The sequence below is a fragment of the Pleuronectes platessa genome, chromosome 4 (genome assembly GCF_947347685.1).
Source record: "Pleuronectes platessa chromosome 4, fPlePla1.1, whole genome shotgun sequence".
Taxonomy (NCBI): Eukaryota; Metazoa; Chordata; class Actinopteri; order Pleuronectiformes; family Pleuronectidae; genus Pleuronectes; species Pleuronectes platessa.
In genome coordinates this window covers 14,419,789-14,441,720 of record NC_070629.1, presented here as the reverse complement: position 1 = coordinate 14,441,720, position 21,932 = coordinate 14,419,789, and the positions used below count along the sequence as shown (strand labels likewise).

Sequence of the window (21,932 nt, the reverse complement as noted above, 5' to 3'; positions counted from 1 at the left end):
TACTGAAGGAGTACCAGTCAAAATTCCAGTATGTTGCCTCCACCACTAGTTCTACCACTGTGGAACCATTACCTGAGTTTGACAGCAGCAGTGCTGGAGCTGGCAGCGGTGAGGTGCACAGCATAGGAAGCTGGCTCTAATGAATCAGCAATGGCTGTGAGAGATAAAGCTTTGGTCCTCTCTCCATGGGCCAGGGTCAGTGAGCCTTAACAAAAAGAAGAAGCACATTATTAATGGTTAGAAGAGCTGCCTGTTGTTAGTCTGAGGCATCAGCTGGATACCCAGGTTTCATTGGTTTGAAAGAGGGGAGGTTATTAGATGAGAGATTAACATTCAGATTGGTGCGCTGCCATTTAAGGAGAAGTAAGTTGTGTTAATTACTGATCAAACTGAGAGGATAACATAAAAAGGTTTGGAAATATCATACATTTTTAAATGTTAAAATGTTTGTATTAATAAAACAACAAAGATAGTGCACAAGTAGTGGGGGGGGGGGGTTATGTGTCAGTCTATACTCCCTCTCTGACGTTCTTACCTGAGCTTGGGGTGATATCTCCGGTCCTGAAGCCTGGTAAATCTTCTCCTGATGGATACCCGGCTCTCCACTGCACCCTGATGTCCCCGAACAGCCCAGTTCGTGTCACCACTGCCTCGCACGTCCCCGTTTCTAAACTTGAAACCTGCAGAGCCAGGGAGGCGAAGCCAACCTGCACGACAAGCATTGAGAAGAGACAGGCGATGGGCATTAACCTTGTTGCCAATATAAACACAGAAGTACAGTATTTGGTAACTCACAGAAATAGGTATTATGAATGAAGAGTCTTTTCTGTAACACTTCTCATTGTCAGCACACAGGCTCACAGAAAGCCGTTGTGCTAGATGGGTCATTCAAAGGGCTTGATGAGAATTTTCTGATGTGAGTTGTCAAAGACAAACTTAGTTTTAAATGATTACAATTAGTGTGGAGAAAGACAATGTGATGCAGTGAGTTCATCTTTGTCCTCTGGTGGCTGACAAATTATTTAACACATCGATATGTATTGATATGTATTGAATTGTATTTTCTAAAGGCAACTGTGTAAATGACTGTGCCTTGAAAGAGCACACTCATTCTGAAATGAGTAGAGTGTTGTGGCTCATCCATCTAAGAATGTATTGATTGATGGCAAATCTCACATTCTGATTGTCCTGCAGAGAAAACTATTTACCTCCCTGATAAATCATATGTTGCAGAGAACACAATCACAACTCACCTCTGAGCTGGCAGCTTCTTCAGGCACAGTCACCATAGCAACGCTGGCCTCGTGAAGGAGGCGGGGCGGGGAGCCGAGGACGGGGCCGACCAGTCTAACATCTGTGAGCTCTGCTGTGAAGCTTTCACCCACTGACAGAAACACCTACAGGGGTGAAGCAGGAAAACAAATATGGGATTTTAAACAGTCAAGTCTTAATCTATCTCTGTACGCGCGTCAGTGAGCATCCTGTCTCTTACCTGGCTGGTGATGAGCACAGTGAGAGTACTGGAGGTCTCTCCTTCCCTCATGAACACCCTTCCTTCAGCTTGTCCTCCCAGTATCTCCTCCATGTCCATCAGTTCATCCATTCCACCACTGATCTTATAGCCCACACTGGCGTTGCCAAACAGCCCGGCGAGCCGTGTCAAGTTCATGACCAGAGCCCTGGTGACCTCTGACCCTGCCCCTGCAACCACTATAGACTGCTGCTCCGGGTTCAGGGAAAAGACACCGTGGGGGTCGTCATTAGCACTGACCCTGAAGGTGAGAGAACAAGATTAATCTAGAGTTATTTTGGACTTTTCTTCAAACTGAAGGTCGACATGTGTTATAGATCTAAATGACACACCTGATGTGGGTGCTGACCAGGTTGGGGTTGGCATCCAGAGTAGCACCCCCCTCCACAGCCATGAGTCGGACAGTGTAGAGCTCCTCCAGCTCTGGCACTGTATCAGGCATCAGGCTGAGGATAATTTCACCGTCCCGTTGACCCTCCGGAATGATCACTGACCCAGCTAACCCAAGGAAGTCCCCTGCTGTGTCTGAGTCACTTTGTATCTGCCAGTGCACCTGAGGAGAAAGTGGAGGATCTATGATTTTACTAATTCAGGGGCACAGAGGGGACAATTCTATGTCCAACATCCATGCACAACTTCTTATTGAGCAAGCTGCACATTTACTGTAAGTCATTCCTTGTTTACTGTTAGCTTTATTGCTTTGAGAAAAGTCACACATCATTGAATATATTTTAGAAATTGTTCTTGTTCGAAGACATTGTGTTCTTCAAAAAGCATGAATAAAAATTCTTAACAAATTGTTGTATTTATTGTTATTATAAAACAGGTGTACATGGGGAGCTAATCAAATTTTAGCTGGGTATAGTTCGCCCCCCCGGGTCCCGCCCCTAGATCCGCCCCTGGGTTTACGTTTTAACAGTGGCCACAAGGAGTTGAATTCAGGCAGATTGAGCACCAATTCTGGATTTGCAGGATAAATAATAAACGTTCATTGATGGAGACTTACGGTGATGTTACCCATGACCCCCTCTCTGCGTGTGATTGACAGGGAAATGTTGAGTGGGCCCTCTGCCTCTGTGGATTCATTGTAGATATGGTCTCTAAGAGCGTCCGGAGCAAACTGGACGATACCGTTTGGGTCACCAAACTTCTCTATCTGGGAGACAGAAACGCATGAGGGCAGAAGGGTGAGAAGGATGCTGGGACCCCATTTACCCATCTGGGCTCAATCTTAACTGATTCCCGGTGGTGAAATCAACCTGATACCACGACGTACCTTCAGTGTTATGGAACCAGCCTGAGGATCAACCTCCATCTCTCCAGACAAAATGCTGAGCTCTATGATAAAGGTCTCTTCCACCTCCACCTCTCCGTGGGGGAGAATCAGCAGCTCTATGGTGCGTGTGACTTCCTCTCCATCCCTAAAGAAGAAGGACCCAGTCACAGGCTCTCTAATGTCTGTGTTGAATGGAGGGAGAACCTCTCGGCTGTTGGGGCCTCGGACGATCCAAGCAACCTGCAAATTAAATACAGATTAAATTCAAACGTGATCAGAGAAGATAAACGACAGAACTCAAGTGTAGCTGCCCCTCGTACCGTCGCATTGCCCACTCGGCCTCCGGCTCTCTCCAGTACCAGAGTGAGCTTGAGAGTGGAGTCGGGGTTGACCACAGTGAGGAGGCTCTCGTTGAGGAAACGGACCGCTCCACTTGGAGAGTCACTCTTACTGATGGTTACCCTGGCAACACGCTGAGCGCCTAGAACGGCTCCTCCTGTGGCTCCAGTCAGCAGGACCTCAAACACCTCTGCATGTTCACTGTGGGAGATCGTTCACCAGTTCAAATGGAATTAAATAAAGTGTTCACTCATAATAACCATGAATTCATGTTTTTCTTGTGACCTGCTGAGTTGCTGATGTTTTGTTTATTGCATTTTTTTTTCTTCACAGCTGAACTCAATGCTTAAAAGTTAATATGTGTGAGTGCTAAACACAAAGTACATTTATGCTTGACATTTTACTTATTGGAATTTCTCCTCTCACCTGTCAGGGTCGTCTATGATAGTCACATTGATATAGCTGGTGTTCTGGCCATGGACAAACGCCACTGAGCCGTTATACAGGATGTAGTCGAGGTCAGGGGTGGCGCTCGAGCCTCTGGAGATGAACTGAGCTGAGACGGATCCATACGAGCCCACGCTTCTCACCACCGGAATCAACACACTGCCCACATCCTCCTCAACTGACAGACAGAAAACAGGGATTTTACATAGTGAATTATCTTCTCTCTATCAAATGGTGTATTATATAATTATTTATTTCATTTTGCGTGTTCACATCACTTGAACACTTTAAAGTAATTCGTATTAGCTCTGTTTGGACTTGTACCTGTTATACTGACGAAGTCCAGTCTGAACTCCAGGACGCCCTCAGCGTTGTCATTCTTCGGTATGACCACAGTGAGAGAGGAGTAGTTGCCTAAAGCTGGAGGTTGATCCAGCCGGAGACCTGACTCCCTCACTGTGTAGTCCACAGCACTGACCACCAGAGGGAGACACAAGATAGGGTGTCACTATCACTTTAACCAGCAACATCAAAAAGGTATTCCCATGAAATTAAGATTTTGTTTTTCCTGTTTTATGAATGACAAAGACCCTCTTGTATAATTTACAACATCCTATTTGAAACAACAAAACCCTGTTGAAGCTTTTATTAGATTAATATATTTAAAACAAAGCCTGATCCGGTGATTTACCTGTCATTGACTAACTCCACGTCAGTGATGTTGAAGAAGAACATCTCAGGCCCCTCTGGAACACGGTCGTCTTCAATACGCAGCGTGACCTGCTGCGAGGTCTGACCGGGGCTAAACAGCAGTCGTCCTGAAGCTGGAGCAAAATCCCCCCCACTCACCGCTGTGTCACCAGACGTCTGATAGGTCACCCACACGCTGCCTAGACTGCCCCAAGAGCGACCGACTGTCACATTCACCTGAGGAAAAGAGAGGAGGTGTGTTAAGTTTGTGTTTACTTTATGTACACCACCTCATTTGTCAATATGTCTATCTATAACTGTGTTATTTTCAGGCCCTCACCATTCCCTCCTCCTCCGTTGCCCTGATCTGGCGCTGAGCAAAGGAGAAGATGCCATGGGGGTTGTCGCTGGCTGCCATGATAACCGTGCCATGTCTGGCTATCTGACTTATTTCTAATCCAGGGGTGGCGGAGGTCAGTGTCAGCTGGTACTCGCGACGCACTTCAGGAAGTTCATCATCCAGAGCCTGAAATCACAGCAGATTTGACAGGGGACACATTTTAAGGAAAGCATACAAACTCATCATGATGCATTTTGTTCTGTGAGCTATATCCTGATTTCATTTGATATGACATTAAGGAAATTTACCTTGAGAATAATAGTGGCATCAGACTGTCTGTCTCTCAGAGTCACAGTGCCAGAAATCAATTCAAACTCAGACACCTCAGCTGGAGTGATGTTCCAGTAAACCTGGACTTCTCCAAACACACCGGGCCCTCGCACAAGGCTGGAGGACACATACACCAACACAAACACGGATTTTCACAATACTTTCTTAGTTAATACATGGAAACAAAAAATGTTTAAACTCTAGTTTGTCATCACAGCATAATGTTAGCAGCATCTCACCTGACCACAGCACTACCATTGTAATCTCCCTGAGGTTCTCCAATGAGGATGCTCCTGGACGACTCTGCTATTCCGATAATCCCGAGTGCGGCTTTTCCTGCCCTGATAGTGATGGTGACCATGTCTGCATAAGCATATAACAGACAAGGAATAGATTATTATTGTACAATTATTCATTAAAATACTGCACTGGCCATGGAAAGATGTGGTATAGGTCAGGAAATAGGAAACAACCTACTAAGTTTTCGCAACAAACAGAAAAGGTTTGAGAGAACATGGGGACCTGCTTTAGTGCAGTGCATAACTCTGTTCACTTATTCATGTTATTTTGCCCTATCTCTGAGATAGGGCTATTGTGAGAACATTCCTGAAAGACCATATATGTAATTGAGTAATCTGTCAGGCAGCTTGTTTTTATATTGTTGTTGTTTGTATTTGGTATGTGTTTTTACCCTTTGTTTGTTTTTGTTTGTGAATTTGTATTATGTCTTGTTCATACTTTGTGTATCTGAAAATTGTAAATAGAGTATTAAAAAAAAAATCTGGATTGTTGTAAATCTTTATAGGGGGGGTGATCTTTATTCAGATACTGTACGTTAACAAATAATAATTTCAAATATATCAGTTGCAGGACATTTCTGTATACATATATCTGATCTCACTTTGCAACACGGTGATTAAGTGGCCAATAGTCTACAAACACTAACCATTCAACGGGTCGATGACAGCACCGCTCCCGGCAAGAAGCAGCCGGACAGTGAAGTGCTCCTCTCCTTCCACAACAGAGTCAGCCAGGGCTCTGATCATAAATGTCTTCATGGACTCAGACTGTAAAATAGGAATCACATTCCATGCGTCATCAAGAAACTAAAGATAAATGGTCTTTCAATAAATAACAGTATCTGGTGGGACAGCACTTCTCACACTGTACCTCAGTGAAGACGAGAGTTCCATTGAGAGGTGAGAGGTCATCTGAGGCCTGATCTTCCAGTTGCCAAACCAGCGTCACTGCCCCCTCACCTCCTGCACTACGGCGCACTAGTAGTGTCGCCACCGCCGCGGGGTCATCCACAAACTCTGGCTCACTGATGGTAACCTTGAAGGGGATTAAGTAACAATGTAAAATGTTTGCTAAATGCTAAATGTTGTATAATGCACACCTAGTGGTGAGGTGTGAAGGAAAAGGAATCATATGAGAAACAAGTAATTAATCCTGCACATTATAAGCACTGAAACATATTGCTTATGTATGCTACCTTATATCATGGACTTTTATAACCAAATAGAAAATGATTATTACAAAAATAGTAATGTTATTTTCAGAATTACCTCCAATTCTTGAAATCCAAATCGTCCCAGAGGTGAGTCATTGGCTGGAATACTGACAGTTACAGAGGTCACCTCTCCGAGACGAGCGCCACCAATCACACGCCGCAAATTCACCGTGAACGTCTCCAAAGCCTCCACTTGTTCATCGTCCAGGATGCTGATGGAAATTATGGCCTCGCTCTGAAATAAGGAAACACATGCCAACACAGTTATCCACTGACGGCTTCACCTTGTGGATCGATGTGATATTTAGGGCTGGTTCATTTAAAACCGAGAAAATTAATCCATTCACCTGTCCATCTTGAAAGGTGATGTTTCCAGATGTGGGGCTGAAATCATTGAGATCTGCTGTGATTGGCCGAGCATCCCAGTAGATGACCAGTCTTCCTGTTGCACCAGCGAGTCGCACCACTGACAGAGAGAGGACGTTGTCTGGTGGTGGTAGCTCATATGCCAGCACTCTTCCAAGAATATCCTAGACAAATATTATTTAGAAGCAACATCTAATGTATTTGATGAAATGCAACATAAATAAAGCTTTGTTAACTTGCTTTATTAAAATTTAAATAATTCAAGATCCATTAGTTACACTTCTATAAGTCTAATGTGTCACTATGGCATCAGTTGAGAAGCTGCATCTCTACCATGCTCAAGTCCAAGTCATGGCCCCAGAGGTGATGACCCTGTGCTCACCTCAGAAACATTGAACTGGAGAATCCCTCGAGGGTCATCGTTCTCCTGGATGGTGACTTCTGCTACCTCCATACCGAGCCGCTTCACACTGGGCTGCCCTGCTCCCACTGAGCCCCCGACCAGCTCCACACTGGTGATGTTCACCAGGAAACTCTCTGCCAGCTCGGGAATGTCATCCTGAGAAAACACAGTGTACACATACATTAAATAAAGGGAAAAGACCTATGTGTGTGAAAAAAACCTTTCTGTCTCTCAAAACACTTTCAAAATATTTAATAAGATCTGTCGTTAAATTATGTTAGTGTTTGCGGTAATAGTGAATAATGCAAGAGGTATATAACTTTGGGTATTCACGTTCAAAAATTGCATACAATGATCAAATCTCTGCAGGCCAACAAATATATTTGTGAGGGAAAGGAAGAAAGATGCGTTAGTTTAATGAGGGTTCATGGTTGTTTCTCTATGAGTGGACGAGGAGGGAGAAAAGGAGGGAAAGAGAAAACAAGTCTCCATGGACATAAGTAAGGGAGATGAAAATTGTGGCTGACATTATGCAAAGTCAGGTTTTACATGTTTACAGAAGTTGACAAATGAAGACTTTGATGTTGTTGGAAACTAAAAACTGATTCCTATTCCTAATATAATCTTCTTTATTAAAGTAGATTTTATAAACCTCTCTATTAACCAACTGCCCATCCTTACCGGCAGGATTGTGACAGTGACAAGAGCCACGGTGGCACCATGTGTCATGATGATGGTGTCCTCTTTGGCGGTGTAATCCCGTCCTGCAGTGGCCTGGTTGGCTGGGGGCTGGTACAGAGCTGGCCTGGTCTGGTAATGGACCGCCACCTCACCTGAAGAGCCCTGCTCCCTCACTATGGACAGGGTCACATTGACTGGAGTCCCTGCGAGTGAGGAGAAACAGAAGGTAACACAAAAACAGTGTGACCCTTCTACTCTCACTTCTCTGATATTTTGGGCCTTCCTCCAATATCCAGATTAAGACTAATCCCAAATCCTGGAAATCTCGTCTGATCTCTTTTACAGTAAAGCTCAATGTGTGATTACTGTAACAACTGCTTGAGAAACCGCATCCGAAAAAATTGGGTATTTGGTCATTAAAAAGGAAAAAACAAGGATGGAACAAAGTGAGTCCATAACCAAGAAATGTAATTGGGTAAATTTACAATGTAACTTACACCAATTATGGTACTTTAGACTCTTAGCCCTGTGATCCAATAAAACCCACATTTACAATCTGTATTCATCTCTTTCCAGAGAGATTCTTACTCTGTGGTTCTTGTGTTAGTGTAAACTGGGAGTCCAGATGCCATCCAATCACCCCGTAGGGAGAGCCATTTGGCAGGATGAAGAGTGCAGCCTGTGCCCGTTGCTTGTCGATGACTGCCGCCTGTCCAAGGTCCTGCAGCCCCACGGTGGTGACGTCCATGAGGGTGATGGTGACACTCTCCGTCAGCTCGGGGACGCCATCTGCGATCACGGCCAGTGAGATTATGGCCACTGATTGACCCTCTGAGAAGGTCACCTGAGAGAAAACATAACATTTTAGATGGTTTCCTCAAAGTTATTTAGATTATCTTTGTGTTTAAATTCTTCCGTTGTTTATCCAGGCGAGCTTTTCATTTTCAAACACGTCATCAATGCATATTGTATGATGTCTTGAGGAAGGTTAGCGGTCTGCTCACCACTCCTGATGGGGGATATATGTCAGCCAGACTGCCACTTGCAGCCCAGTGAACAGTCAGTCTGCCAAAAGTGCCTCTTCTTCTCTCCACACTGAGAGAAATCTGATTGTTTTGCTCCAACTCCTCCACCTCCATGGATAAAGAATCCTGCAGAGATTTAATGACAAAACATTTCTGTATTCAAATAGTTAAAATGCTTAGAAAATGCCCCTTAAAATTATTACATACAGCGAGGAGGTTATGTTTACAACTGCAGGATGGATTACTACGAAAACTTGGTTGGATCTTGCTTAAATTTTGGTGCACATCAGGGAGCGAATCCAAAATTTTGTTTTTCAATTAACATATTGGGAGATAGGGTGTTTTTGTTGATTCCTAAAAAGGGTTATGTTTGAATCTTGATGAAAAAATTCAAACATTTTTAGGAGGGTGGCAATCTTGAAGCCCATCGACTAGTGTCTGGGGGCATCGACTAATATTTCCGGACGTCTGGCGTAGACATTGAATATCTAGGACAAGACATCTTCCACTAGCCTACACTGTCAACAGTCCGACTAGCAATGTGAGACAGGAGAATGGAGTTAAAGTTGTTAGACGACATATACAACAGGATTTTTTCACAAGAAAATAAGAATGTGGTTTCATGGGATGTTTTAGCTGCTGTATGGTAACAAATAGGATTAGGAACCTTTAACCAACAACATGTATAGCTGTTAGCTGAGAAACATAATTTGGTCTTAGCTGAAAATTATTGCTTTAATTTAAGGGGACTGTTGGGCCTTGGTGGAGGGATGCGCTCCCCTAAGTGAAATTCAAGATACAATTTGTTTACTTGGGTTTTTAACACAATGGCTGTAACATGATGTTCAATGTAAATGTCTTGTCTAATATCAAAATGTTAATCTGCTTACCTGAGCAAAGCCGATGACTCCATGGGCATCGTCATTGGTCGGGACAAGTATAGTCACCTGACCACCAAATCCAATCTCAGCCCCTCCCTTCGGATTCTTCAGGCCCACCTGGAAATGCTCCTGCACCTCTGGGATGTCGTCATCCACAATATTCACCGCGACCTCCAGCTCGCTGTCACCTGGTGCGAAGAACAACTCCCCAAAACTGAACGTGAGGAGGTAAAGACAAACACAACCTGCGTTATTTCACTGTCAGAGCAACAAGTCACCTGACTGTCAATTCTAAAAACAATCCGGGTACCTGGGTATGAAATCGGACTGATTGGAGACCGAGGTGAACTCGTAAACCGTGGAGCCGTTCTCCTCAGTGGAAGCCAGGAGGGTCTTGGTGGTGTTGAGGGACGGGACCATGAGAGAGAGGAAGCTAACGGCTGGGGGGGCCCTCAGGATGATGGTGAACAGGTTGACATCGGACCTCCAGGAGTAGAGGGCTGAGCCATTTCCTCCAGCCAGCACAGCATAAGCTACGAGGAAGAAACAAAGGTTTTCATCGATCTAAACAAGACAGACTGATTTGACAAATACCGGAGAAAAGTTCGGCTGGATAAATTATTGACATTTATGCCTACTGATGCCAGACGAAGTGAAGGGGTGAACCGAGGTGAGGCCTGGGTGAGGAATAGATTGATGGAGCTGTGGTGACGGCTGCTGTGACGTCCATTGAAACACCTCACAGGAAGCTGAAACACTCACACACACAAACACATTATTACTCACAGATGTAGGCTCTTTCACGCTAGAATAGCATGTTTACGTAAAAGTAAGTACTGGTCTAACTGACACACCCAAGACTGACAAATTACAACCTCGGAGTCGCTCTGCGGCTCCGCTCCGCTCCACACTGAGGCCTTTCCCGTAAACCCACAACAGGTCTGCACCGAGAACACTCACCACTTTTGCAGACTCAGAGGGATTATGTCTCATCAAAATATACAGAGCGTGATATAAATACATGATCCGGTCTACACTGTGAATTTTCTCATCTTAGATTAGACAACAGAACAAGGCTGTTTTGTCTATAACAGACACACCGTTTCCAAATGGCCTTATTTGAGTTGCGCTAACCAACATCTAGCCACGGCACAACCTTCTTGAAAATACGCTGAGACTACAAACACAGAACATAGCATCTCATTATTGCAAAATCACAACCATCCTCTGAGCAGAACATAGACTGAGTGCACTTGACTGTCACTGAAGGCCACTCGAATCTCAGCCGAGGAAGTTATGTTTTCACCCCCCCTTACTTGTTTGTTGGTTGGTTTGTTTGTATGTAAGAAGGATTACTTAAAAAATACAGGACAGATTATGGCAAAACTTGGTGGAACAATGCAGAATGGATCAGGGAAGAAGCCATTACAAATTTGGTGCAGATCTGTATCAGAGAGCGGATACAGGATGTTTTCCCCCTTTTTTCCAAATTGAGACATTGAGCGTTTTGCTAAATATTTGTTGATTTCTCAGAGAATAATTCATGGATCTTGATGAAAAAAAACAAATATAATAATAATATGATATATATATATAAAAATTGGGCCTTGGTGGAGGTATGTGCTCTAGTCTATGAGCTCTACTGAGAGCCATACTGGTTGAGTACCCCTCAGGTGAAAAAAACATTTAAAAATGTTTGATACATCGCTTAACTTGTTCTCGAAAAAACTAAAAGAGTATCTACACTTGTTTAAATTAACAATAAGTCATTCATTAATATTATATGATATCAGAGTAAGATTGGTCACCTTCGACAACAACCAACAGAAGAGTGTCATCTGGTCTTGTGGTGATCGTCTCCACCTGACTGGCTCTGCCGGAGAGAGGGAGGGGCTTTGGATTCTGAAACCTTCCATTGTTCCATCGAAGAAGGAGGCAACTGACGGTCACGCTGTTCACGCACACCACGAGATGGGGAACATCTACACGGGTGAACGGAGTCACACTGAGGATGTCCTGTTCAACGTCCAGGGTCTGGTGGAGGATGAAGGAGCCACCACTCCAGACAAAAATCTGTGGAGTAATAATGTACGAGTTCAGTCAAATTGCAGCAACGAATAGAATTAAAGATCTTTAATGTGGAACATTCAGCCTCACCTGGCTTGATGCTATGAGATAATCTCTGCCTTCAGTGGAGAAGTGTTTCACATCCAGAGCTTCAACACCTAGAGTTTGTTCCTAAAGAATCATGTGAAAATAATAAAGGACAATGTGTTTAAAGTAATGTAAAAAGAAACAGAGTAATGTTGTAGTTGATTGGTTTTATTCTTACCAATGTGATGTTGAAGTCCTTGTGCAGTTTGAAGATGCTGAGGTTGGCAGCAGGGGCAAACGGGGGGCCACTGTGTGTGATACCAATGTAGGTAGAACCATTCACTGCAAACCCAACACAAGAGCGGGGGTCCTGAATCCTAATGGACTGTAATGAGATAAGGGATTTTGAATGAGTTACCTCTTTGTCGGGGGTCACTGATTATACGATTTTTATTGGATTTTACTCTCATATATATTTCAGTTCAAAGCAGAGGCATCATGGATTGGCTGTGAGGTTGTTGTTTTTACCTCTGATGGCACAAATACACCCTGCCAGCGATACAGCGTGGCCGAGGTGGGGCGGGATCCATTAAAGGGCCTCCTATCCAGCCTCATAGCCAGGACAGACAGCTGTTCCGGGAGGAAGCACCAAGCAGATGTGGGTCTGTCCTCAAAGCTCTGGTATACACCCATCACTGGAAGGTGACCGGCTGGGAGGAAAAGAGAAAAATGTCGTTGCTTATTGGAAGGAAACTGGGATTGAGGGAACAACAGAAGAAAATGCAGATTGAGATGGTTGAGGCGACTTTAAACATTTACTGGACTCACCTGAGGCAACAGCTGTGCCAGGCTGCGTCTCCCATTCCACACTGACAGCTGACTCCAGACCATTGCTCCGAGACACGGTGAGGAAGACTGTTCGGCCACCTTCATCAGCAACCACTTCTGTGTTCGTTCTGTGAAGAAAATACACCATAGATAAGACGACATGCACTGTATGTGCAATTGTACATATTTGTATTTGCCACAACTGTATCAGATGAGCTGTGAGACCTGTTGAGTGTGGGTCCGATGCGGAACAAGCCAGAAGGAGCCAGGTTCTCCAGGACGGTGATGAAGGTTTGGAGTTGCTCTCCCAGCCGTGCGCCTCCCGTTGGGCTGGACAGGGTCAAGGTGAAGGTTTCATTCACTTCAGGCTCAGCGTCCAGGACTGCCCAGATCTCCAGCATCTGAAACAAAACAGATGAGGCTAGAAAACTTTTGATCAATCAAAACAGATATGCATTGCCAAACAAAAATCATGTTACAAATGAATGTTTGACTATTTGTCCTCACCTCAAATCTGACTCCATCCTCCAGCACCACAAACCCTTGTGCTGGCTTCAGATCGCCCTCTGCTAGGCTGCCGTTGGCATCTGTGATGGTAAACTGAACAGTCACGGCGCCGAATGTGCCTTCCTCTGGGTTCCGCACCACGTACAGGGTGGCCACACTCTCGCCCAGCCCCACTACAGATGTGGGCTCTCTCAATAAGAAATGCTCGCTGGTGTTGAAGGAAATGACGCCGTGTCCATCGTCACTGGCCTGGATGTTCACGGTGGCTGCATGAAAACAGAAACAGAATGTTGTAATGGCAAAGTTGTGCATGTTCAGAATATAGGTAGATGGAAATAAATCAGTGATCCATTTTTATTAAAATAACTTCAGTTTCATAATAGCAATAGTGCTGCGTTAAATATATGGCACTACACAAAAACTCTTATGGTCTCTACAAACATATAACACTGGGTTCAGTTATGTATAGTGCTTCAGGTATAATCCACAATTGGGTGATGTTGTGTATAATGCTCATTTCTTGCATTGAGACGTATGCAGCTCAGTAAGCCATTATACACAACAAAGTGTTCTTGTTTGCCCTGATGTACCTGATCATGTAAAGTAAATAACACATATAGTTGAGGTTTCCCCTGAGTCTGTGTAATATTATAAATATTTCATACTTTAAACCATTTCTGATATAAAATAAGGTTGACTGTATTTAAGGCGTCATTCAGCTTTTTTGTAGTCAAGCCACTAATGTCTGGAGCAGCATGAGGAAGAAATACTGTCTCTCTTGTTACTTACAGTTTTTTTTAACCTTTCCCATTTCTGTAGAACAAGAATGCATCTGTTCATTGGAACAAGGTTTAACGTGTCCCAACATACGATTTTCAAAGAATCCTATAAAACCTGCCAGACGAGCAGAAACAAGTTATTTCTATGACACAGGTATAAAACCTCTTTTATCTCACGCTGTTAATTAATTAAACTCGTAACCCTCTTAACTCAAATCTCTATAAGTCTCACCCAGGGATCGCACATTTCGCATTGTACCTTCAAACTGGGTATGGATTAGAAGCTTATGGTCGGCTATCTCATGCTGTTTGACTCAGAAATTCCAGAAAGACTTTTGCAGATTATTCTGCTGCTGCGTCTACCTGTGGTGTTGGTGCCCAGCTCCAGACCAGTGGACGGCTCGGACAGGATGAGCTGGAATCTCTCAGCTCCTTCTGGAATGTCGTCATCGATGATCTGCACTTCTACAAACTTATGCCTCTCGCCATCTACAAACTGGAGTGTCTGGGAAGGCAGAGGAGTTTTCAGTTTAATTACTTGATAGTGAGATATGGTGGTTTAGCAAGAGGGACTATGAAGTGCTTTAAGTGCTTAAATCGAAACCAAATCCAACTGCTGTTGACTTCCTTCTGGGTCATGCTACTCATACTGAGTGTTATATGATTTGATGTTTAAACATGTTTGCGTGCCTGTCAGTGATTTTCCAAGTGCTTGCTCGCTGGGGGAACTGTTGGGTTTCTCTTTAATTTTGTAAGGTCTCAACCTTTCTATGTGAAGAAACCTGAGATAATGTATTTTTATGATTTTGTGGTTTTTAATTACAATTAAATTGAAATGATTACTGTGTATATCTGACCCTTTCACTGGCGTTGTAGTCCAGTCCCTGCTGAGCCTCCAGATTCTGAGCATAGAATAACAGAGAGACGTTTCCGTACGTCCCCTTGTTCCTGTAGGCCACGAGAGTCAGTGACCTGATAGTTTCATTCACTTCATACCTGGAGAGAAGAACATGTTTGTATAAGATATGGATTTGAAGTAGAGCATCGGCAAATCAAACGAGAAATAAGTAATTTATGGATGTTTCTCTTACATTGTGTTTGTCCATTCGATGACTCCTCTAATTCCATCATTGGCAGCAATGCTGACCTCTGCCACCAAACCCTGGGTGTCTAGGAAACAGACAACATACAAAGAGTGAACACATAATGACCTTTAGATTGTTAATTGTTAATAAAAACTGCAGTAAAAAGTTTTGGATCCGAGTCTTATCTAACTTCAGGGCTGTAACTACAGTGCAGACACCAACAGCAAGCTGTGCATGAGGAAACTGCAGAGGATCTAATTTCCATCCGGGAGGGTTTGAGCGGAGGTTTACAGCTAAGAAGCGTCTCCTGTAAGTGGCTTGTGAGGCTGAGCAGCCAAGTGTTTCGGGTGGACTGATTTATGACCCCGTGAATAGTCCTCTCCCATTCACTCTAAGGGCCAAGACCCTGGGAGGCCAGCTCCGGGTTTAGTTTGGCTCTCGCTCCCCCCACCGCACAGTGCTACTCTGATCCCCTTGAATCCCCGGGCTTCCTCAATCATGGAAAGCATCAATATCAGCGTCCAAGCCACATAATGAGTGCTGCCAGAAGAGCCGCCGTGTGTTTACCCTTCGTCTCCAGGCAGAAGGCCGATAGTATTCTGGGAGCCTGCGAGTGCTGCTCTGCTCGGTCGTGTTCTGTCCACTCATCGCTTTCTAAAGTTACTCATTCATAAATTAGACGGTGGTTTGGATCGTGTAAAAGCTGCAGCAGTAACTAACAAGCTTCTTTCATGTTGCATTTTGACTGTCAAAATACTACATGACTACTATGTTCAATGTACAGAAATATTGTACATCAAACAGCCTGGTGAAAACTGGGATCGCAATGGGTGTGTATTTGTATTTTACCTGGCAAAGTGCAATACACAACTTCTACTCATCAAACAAGGTAAATTAAAACATTTATAGGAAGAAAAGAAATAAACACATTTTATAAACTTGCATGAACTGTGACACTGTCAAAATGCAGCAGACATAGCAGAACAGAGAGAAATGATGGAAACCAACTTTTAACAGTTCTAGTGTCCAAGCTGCAGGCCAATGGTGATCCAAGATATATTCAATAATGATTGTAGTATAGTTCCACATTCAGCTGTTTTGCTCCATACCTAACACAGGAGCAGTGGCAAGGGTCGTGATGAGTACAGCCGATGTTATGTTGACCAGGAAGAACTCCTGCAACTCTGGAATGTCATCCTGATAAAAGAAATGGAAATTACTAACTTTAAATTCCACATTCAAACAAAAACATTGCAACTTCAAAAATGATGCTGGTACACCACATATAATCAGCAGGAATATCAAGTCTTGTGATGGACAGATAAATGAAATAATAGAAGAGAACCACATTTTTTACCTCCAGTATGGTAACAGGGATGCCAATAGAAGTCTGTCCATCCTGAAGGATCACAGATCCAGCACCAGAGATGAAGTCCTGTCCCGGGTCAGCGAGAGCCCCCTCTACCTGGGACAGGTCCTGTAGAGACCCCCTTAGAACCTCATAGGTGATATTCACAGCTCCTGTACAAGACATTTAGGTACTATATCAGTTACAGGGTAAAGGATTACAGTGTGTTTAAGCTTGACACCTGAACCAACGTGTAGTGTAAAGTAGCATTTAACAAAAACACAATGAACTAAAGTAGAAAATCCATTAATTTAGTTCCATTTAGGACTCACTGACCTGAGGCTCCAAACTCTCTGTTGACATAGATCTGTATCGTCCTGTCCCGCTCCTCTGTGGTCACCCTGAGGGATGACTGGGCGATGGTCAGCAGCCCATAGGGCTGATCACTGGTGTCCACAGTGAGCACCGCCTCACTGCCCTGAACATCCAGAGCAGCGTGACCTGTCACCACAACACCTGTGTCCAAGTCAGGGCAATGTTAATCCATGTAGAAACAGAGACTGGGGTTGTTTTTAGGTATTTGTGGTATCTTCACAAAGATTTCACACTCGAGCAAAAAGACATTAAGGGCAGATACATTACCGAGAGTCTGGATGTTGGACAAGGAGACTTTGTATTCATCGGTGTCCTCTGGTGTTGCATCATCAAGGAGTTGCAAGACGATGGTGGTGTTTAGTTCTCTCTGAAGGCAAAATCACAAAATTACTGCTGGAGATATCAAATAACAGCTTTACCATCTAAATGTAGTATATTTTTAGTAAATCCTAAGTCATGTAGTTGATACTTTCAAGAAAAACTAAAATAACAACATACCGATCCACAGTCTGTGTAGGCATACTGTGCAGTAAATGTGTTTCATTATGATCCCACACTAACTGTTCAATGATCTCCCTGTAGTACTTACCTCAGTGAAGAACAGTGTCCCTGAGGTCTGGGTGAAGGTCCGGTGCACAAGGGGACCTGTCGCAGTCCAGTCTACACTGACGTTACCCAGAGCTGGAGCTGTTCTCAACACCAGTAAGGACAGCCTCTCTCCTGGAGCATCAAGTATTGGGAGTTAGGAGTTAATGCAAAGCAAAGAGTGAGTAATGTTCACCTGAGTTCTTAAACTTCAAATATTTAGTATTGTCCTGAAATTCTTGTTATTCCAGGTAATATTTTTGTGTCTTCTTGTGTACTATATAGATTTTATTTTGCCATACACCAGTGACAGATACATTTCCATTTATGCCTTAATGCATTATCGGACAATAATGTTTTGAATCTTGAATATTGGATCTACATAAGCCCTTCATATGTTTTAAATCGGTCTGGAATTGAAATCTGCAAATGACGATTATCCAAGTTCAAATCTAGGTTTGTAAAGACTCGAGACAGTGAACTGGCTCTCTTCAACTGTAGATTCCAGAGGAGGTAACTCAATGTCTCTAATTGTTTGGATTCCACTCAGGGGAAAATCAGCTGCTGATTAAGTCAACATACAGTACTCCTGAAGCTATGACTGCATTCCCTTATATTTACACTCATACATAATTGGGACACATATGCATATAGCCAAAAGCAGCCACCCACCCTCTCTGGCGATGACAGAACGTGAGCCTGGATGGAATCCGACAACCCCAGCCACGTTGTCGTTAGCCAGTATCACTATGGTTACAGTGTCAGAGCTGGGCAGGATTCGACTTCCTCCCTCCGTGTTAACTAGACCAATCAGGAGGCTCTCGTTGTCCTCCGGCTCGATATCATCTCTGATTACTATCTCTATGGTCTTCTTCAGGTCACCTGCAGACAGAGAGGATAAGGTGCATATAATACTACATGCAAGTGCTCTGTAAATTCTCCCAACTCTTAGATTGACACACTGGATCACTTACCATCAAATACCAGAGTTCCTCCCGTCCCAGTGAAGTCAGCGTCTGGTTTGGCCTTTCCTCCAACAAACCTCCACTCAACTGAGACAGTGCCCAGATTCCCTCCTCTCCTCTCTATAACCAGGGGCACCACGACCCTGGGCTCTTCCCGGACCTCCAAGTGGAGCCCCTCATCAGTGGCATTAGGACTGAGGCTGTATATCAAAAATACACCGAATGCATCTCCGTTCACTGCTATGGTCACCAAGGCCTTGTCTGGCTGGCCGATCGAGGGCAGGTTCTTCTGCGCCACACTCAGATTCAGCAGCTCTACCTTCAAACAATACACAGTGAAACATATTATTCGCCATAATAATAATAACCATAAATGACACAGGTAAATTAATATACGCTTGGGTTTTTACCTTTAAGATCTGTATGGAAAAGCTCTCATCCATCTCAGGGAATTTATCCGTTAAGATTTGGACTGTGAGGTTGGCGACCTGTGACCCGTCCTCCATGAAGGCGCTCTGAGCTGTCACAGGGGTGTAATCGCCCCCGGCCACAGCCTGGGCACTGAACAGCACAGCAGCTGCAGTGACGTTTTTTAAGTATGTCATAACATTTGCTTTGGGGGTGAGCTGGTCGGCCCCTGAAGTCACCCACGTGCAGGACGGTGGGGCCGCCCCTGTGGTCAGAGAGAAGGCCTGGCAGGCGCGCTCTCTCAGGCACGCAGCGGCACACGCAGACTTTGGATCGATTTGACCGGTGAGGTTAACCGTCCTAATGGGGCTCGTTGATGGAACGCCTGGTTTCGGGAGGTCATAGTAAGTCAGCAGGTTCCGGCCGTCAGCCTGAGCCAAGCCAACAATGTCGATCTCAGAGGTGCTGTACACGATCTCCAAGCGACCAAAGTCCCCACCTCTGGAAAAAAGGAAAAAAGGATGTTAGCTTGAGTAGAATTTAAAAATAAAATAAAACCATTATTCCACAAAAGACCATAATTAAAGTACCTTCTGTGAACAGAAATATTGGCTCTGTAAACTCCCTCCAGTGGCTCCTGAATGCGGTAAACAGGCTGTGCAAAGTAGACTGTCCCATATGGGTTGTCATTGGCAGGCACAATTATATCAACAGATGTATCGGCTCCAAGGTTTCCTCCATTACTGGCACCAGTAAGCTCCACCTTAATTATCTTTAAAAGACAGAGTGTAATTAACGTTTCAACTAAAAGCATGTAGCAAATTACACATTGGCATAATTTTAAAGTATTTTCTCCGACAGCTCTTTACCTCTGTGATTTCAGGAATGTCATCAGCCAGAATCTCCACCTGAAGCGTCTTCATTGTTTCTCCAGGAGCAAATCTCACTTCTCCTGATGTCGGTCTAATGTCTCCCACTGCTAGTTTACCATTGACAGTCGCCTGCCATTGCACCACCACTGTGCCGATAGTTCCAGCATTACGCACTATAGGCAACGTGACCTCAATGGAGTTAGATCCCGGTTCCTCCACGGTAGTTGGAATGGCCTGGAAGACTAGGTAAAAAACAAATCAAGTGTTATATAATGAAAATAAGATTTGCCAAAAGGTGGGATTGAAGTTCTTTTCATAGTGGGAATACGAATGTGGAGTCTAATGTGAAGCATCAATCCTCAATCGTGTCATTGTCTCAGGACCACTACCACATGCCTACTTTAACTGTGACTGTGGCAATTGATAATATGCATAATGTTGTGTACTTGGGGGGGTTGATTTTCTTTTTCTTTTTCTTCTATATATCTGTCAGTACCCTGGTTATGCAGGAAAATAATACATATATTTTGCACAAAAAGAAAATCAATGAGGAACCTACTAAAATCAAAATACCGAAACAGTGTAATGCCTACTAACCGAAGGCACCAAAAGGGTCATCAGAAGGCAGTATGGTGATGATGGCACGTGTGAGCTCCCCCAGCAGGGCCCCTCCAGTCGTCTGGTTGATCAGCTCGATGAGAAAAGTCTCCGCCAGCTCGGGGACCAAGTCATTAATGACGTAGACGGGCACAGATTTACTGGACTCCCCCTCTAAGAGGACGACGTCACTGGAGGCTACGCTGTAGTCTTCACCTGCGGGGTTACACACGTACATGCTCATATAGACGTGACACAAATCATCGAGAAGAATATCCAAAACCCTGAGGTCGAGACTTACTGACTCTGGCGGTCAAAGGCACAGCTCTGAACTTGACAGATACGTCAGCAAAAATCCCACCGACCCGCGTGACGTTTATTATGGGCCCCACGTAGTTCTCAGCCACACTGACAGCAGAGGCCGACAGCTGCAGGGCGCCGAAAGCATCGTCGCTGGCCCCCACTACCACCTGGGCTATGGTGTCAGTGTTGGAGCCAAGAGACGGGGAGTTGGAAACTGGAAAGAACATTAAAGGGATATTTCATCACTTAAATGTCACATGGTTTCGTCTTATTTTTATCTTTAATGTTTCTTTTAGGATTTTTCTTACTGGGCCTCTCCTGCTCCCCTTCGATGAGCTGACCACTGATCAGCTTCACGAAGACGACCTCGTCTCGTTCTGGATCCTCATCATCCAACACTCTCAGAGTGATATTCGCTTCACTCTGATTGGCCGAGAAAACAACTGAGTCATCGAGGGGAACAAAATCCCGCCCCTCAGTGGCTCGGCCCACCCCTGGAATCCTGTAAGGGTCCGGATCTGCCTCGTTTAGGGTCCGATATGTGACTCGCACCTAGAAAAACAAATACCATATGAATTATTCACTATGACAGGCGGCATAATTTTTTTTTTATATAACAGAACGCTTATTTGACATTTTTATGACAAATTATTTTAAGTTTAATGTCTCACTTAACTGTATTTTCTTTGGCATTTTAAGGTGGAAAAGTTCTTTACATAACATTTTGATCAACTTGATTCCTCTTATTGTTCTGATAGAAAAAAAAAAATCTAAACGGCTTATGTATAATATAAACTGTAAAATAATTAATTAGTATACCAGTATGTTGTTGTTTTTTCTCCTCATTGTCTGTCTCTGTAATTTAACTCTTTAATATATAAAGGTTGTATGATTCTGGGCTCTTTATGTCATCATGAATGATTTTAATTTCTCTGCTCTATGAAGTTTTTTTAAATCTTCAGCAGCAGGACTTACCTGACCCATCAGGCCTCTGAGTCTCAGGATGGTGAGGGAAACAGTTGAGTCAGACTCAGGGAGTCGGACAGACCTTGTTGAGTTAGCGAATACAAAAACACCGTAAGGATCGTCGCTGGCGAGCACAGTCAGAGTTGCAGATGTCTGGGCTCCCAGGCGACCGTGGGAGACGTTGACCAAAGAAACAGTGAAACTCTTGTCCAGCTCCGGGATCTCATCCTGAGCCACGTTCATGATAATGTTCTCTGACGTCTGACCGACACCAAAGGTGATGTTCCCGAACCTGCTGAGGAGCTCGCCCTCGGAGCTGAGGTCAGCTTCCCAATACACTGTCACGTTGGAGAGGTCTCCAAAGGACCGATCCACCTGGGGGAGACCAAAATAAAATA

General features: G+C 44.1%; 1 protein-coding gene across 1 annotated transcript in view; it reads right to left on the bottom strand.

Moving 5' to 3' along the window:
* The window catches only part of adgrv1 (adhesion G protein-coupled receptor V1), a 99,294-nt gene that overhangs the window by 54,691 nt on the left and 22,671 nt on the right, over positions 1–21,932 (bottom strand). Inside the window, exons 28-76 of the mRNA XM_053421042.1 lie at positions 21,544–21,909; positions 20,877–21,120; positions 20,567–20,782; positions 20,266–20,481; positions 19,666–19,910; positions 19,387–19,568; positions 18,799–19,297; positions 18,398–18,707; positions 18,096–18,305; positions 17,428–17,558; positions 17,106–17,205; positions 16,800–16,979; positions 16,473–16,636; positions 16,225–16,312; positions 15,122–15,200; positions 14,888–15,026; positions 14,394–14,535; positions 13,252–13,517; positions 12,970–13,145; positions 12,745–12,872; positions 12,445–12,626; positions 12,155–12,301; positions 11,980–12,060; positions 11,631–11,895; positions 10,461–10,580; positions 10,133–10,355; positions 9,832–10,036; positions 8,921–9,067; positions 8,505–8,760; positions 7,917–8,119; positions 7,215–7,391; positions 6,814–6,996; positions 6,522–6,701; positions 6,124–6,288; positions 5,900–6,020; positions 5,193–5,316; positions 4,932–5,070; positions 4,624–4,809; positions 4,285–4,520; positions 3,918–4,066; positions 3,573–3,771; positions 3,128–3,347; positions 2,808–3,047; positions 2,538–2,687; positions 1,864–2,084; positions 1,493–1,772; positions 1,254–1,397; positions 536–707; positions 73–205 (exon numbers count right to left, since the gene is read on the bottom strand). Of these exons, the coding sequence (XP_053277017.1) occupies positions 73–205; positions 536–707; positions 1,254–1,397; positions 1,493–1,772; positions 1,864–2,084; positions 2,538–2,687; positions 2,808–3,047; positions 3,128–3,347; positions 3,573–3,771; positions 3,918–4,066; positions 4,285–4,520; positions 4,624–4,809; positions 4,932–5,070; positions 5,193–5,316; positions 5,900–6,020; positions 6,124–6,288; positions 6,522–6,701; positions 6,814–6,996; positions 7,215–7,391; positions 7,917–8,119; positions 8,505–8,760; positions 8,921–9,067; positions 9,832–10,036; positions 10,133–10,355; positions 10,461–10,580; positions 11,631–11,895; positions 11,980–12,060; positions 12,155–12,301; positions 12,445–12,626; positions 12,745–12,872; positions 12,970–13,145; positions 13,252–13,517; positions 14,394–14,535; positions 14,888–15,026; positions 15,122–15,200; positions 16,225–16,312; positions 16,473–16,636; positions 16,800–16,979; positions 17,106–17,205; positions 17,428–17,558; positions 18,096–18,305; positions 18,398–18,707; positions 18,799–19,297; positions 19,387–19,568; positions 19,666–19,910; positions 20,266–20,481; positions 20,567–20,782; positions 20,877–21,120; positions 21,544–21,909 (9,329 nt within the window). The remainder of the gene's footprint in view (positions 1–72; positions 206–535; positions 708–1,253; positions 1,398–1,492; positions 1,773–1,863; positions 2,085–2,537; positions 2,688–2,807; positions 3,048–3,127; positions 3,348–3,572; positions 3,772–3,917; positions 4,067–4,284; positions 4,521–4,623; positions 4,810–4,931; positions 5,071–5,192; positions 5,317–5,899; positions 6,021–6,123; positions 6,289–6,521; positions 6,702–6,813; positions 6,997–7,214; positions 7,392–7,916; positions 8,120–8,504; positions 8,761–8,920; positions 9,068–9,831; positions 10,037–10,132; positions 10,356–10,460; positions 10,581–11,630; positions 11,896–11,979; positions 12,061–12,154; positions 12,302–12,444; positions 12,627–12,744; positions 12,873–12,969; positions 13,146–13,251; positions 13,518–14,393; positions 14,536–14,887; positions 15,027–15,121; positions 15,201–16,224; positions 16,313–16,472; positions 16,637–16,799; positions 16,980–17,105; positions 17,206–17,427; positions 17,559–18,095; positions 18,306–18,397; positions 18,708–18,798; positions 19,298–19,386; positions 19,569–19,665; positions 19,911–20,265; positions 20,482–20,566; positions 20,783–20,876; positions 21,121–21,543; positions 21,910–21,932) is intronic.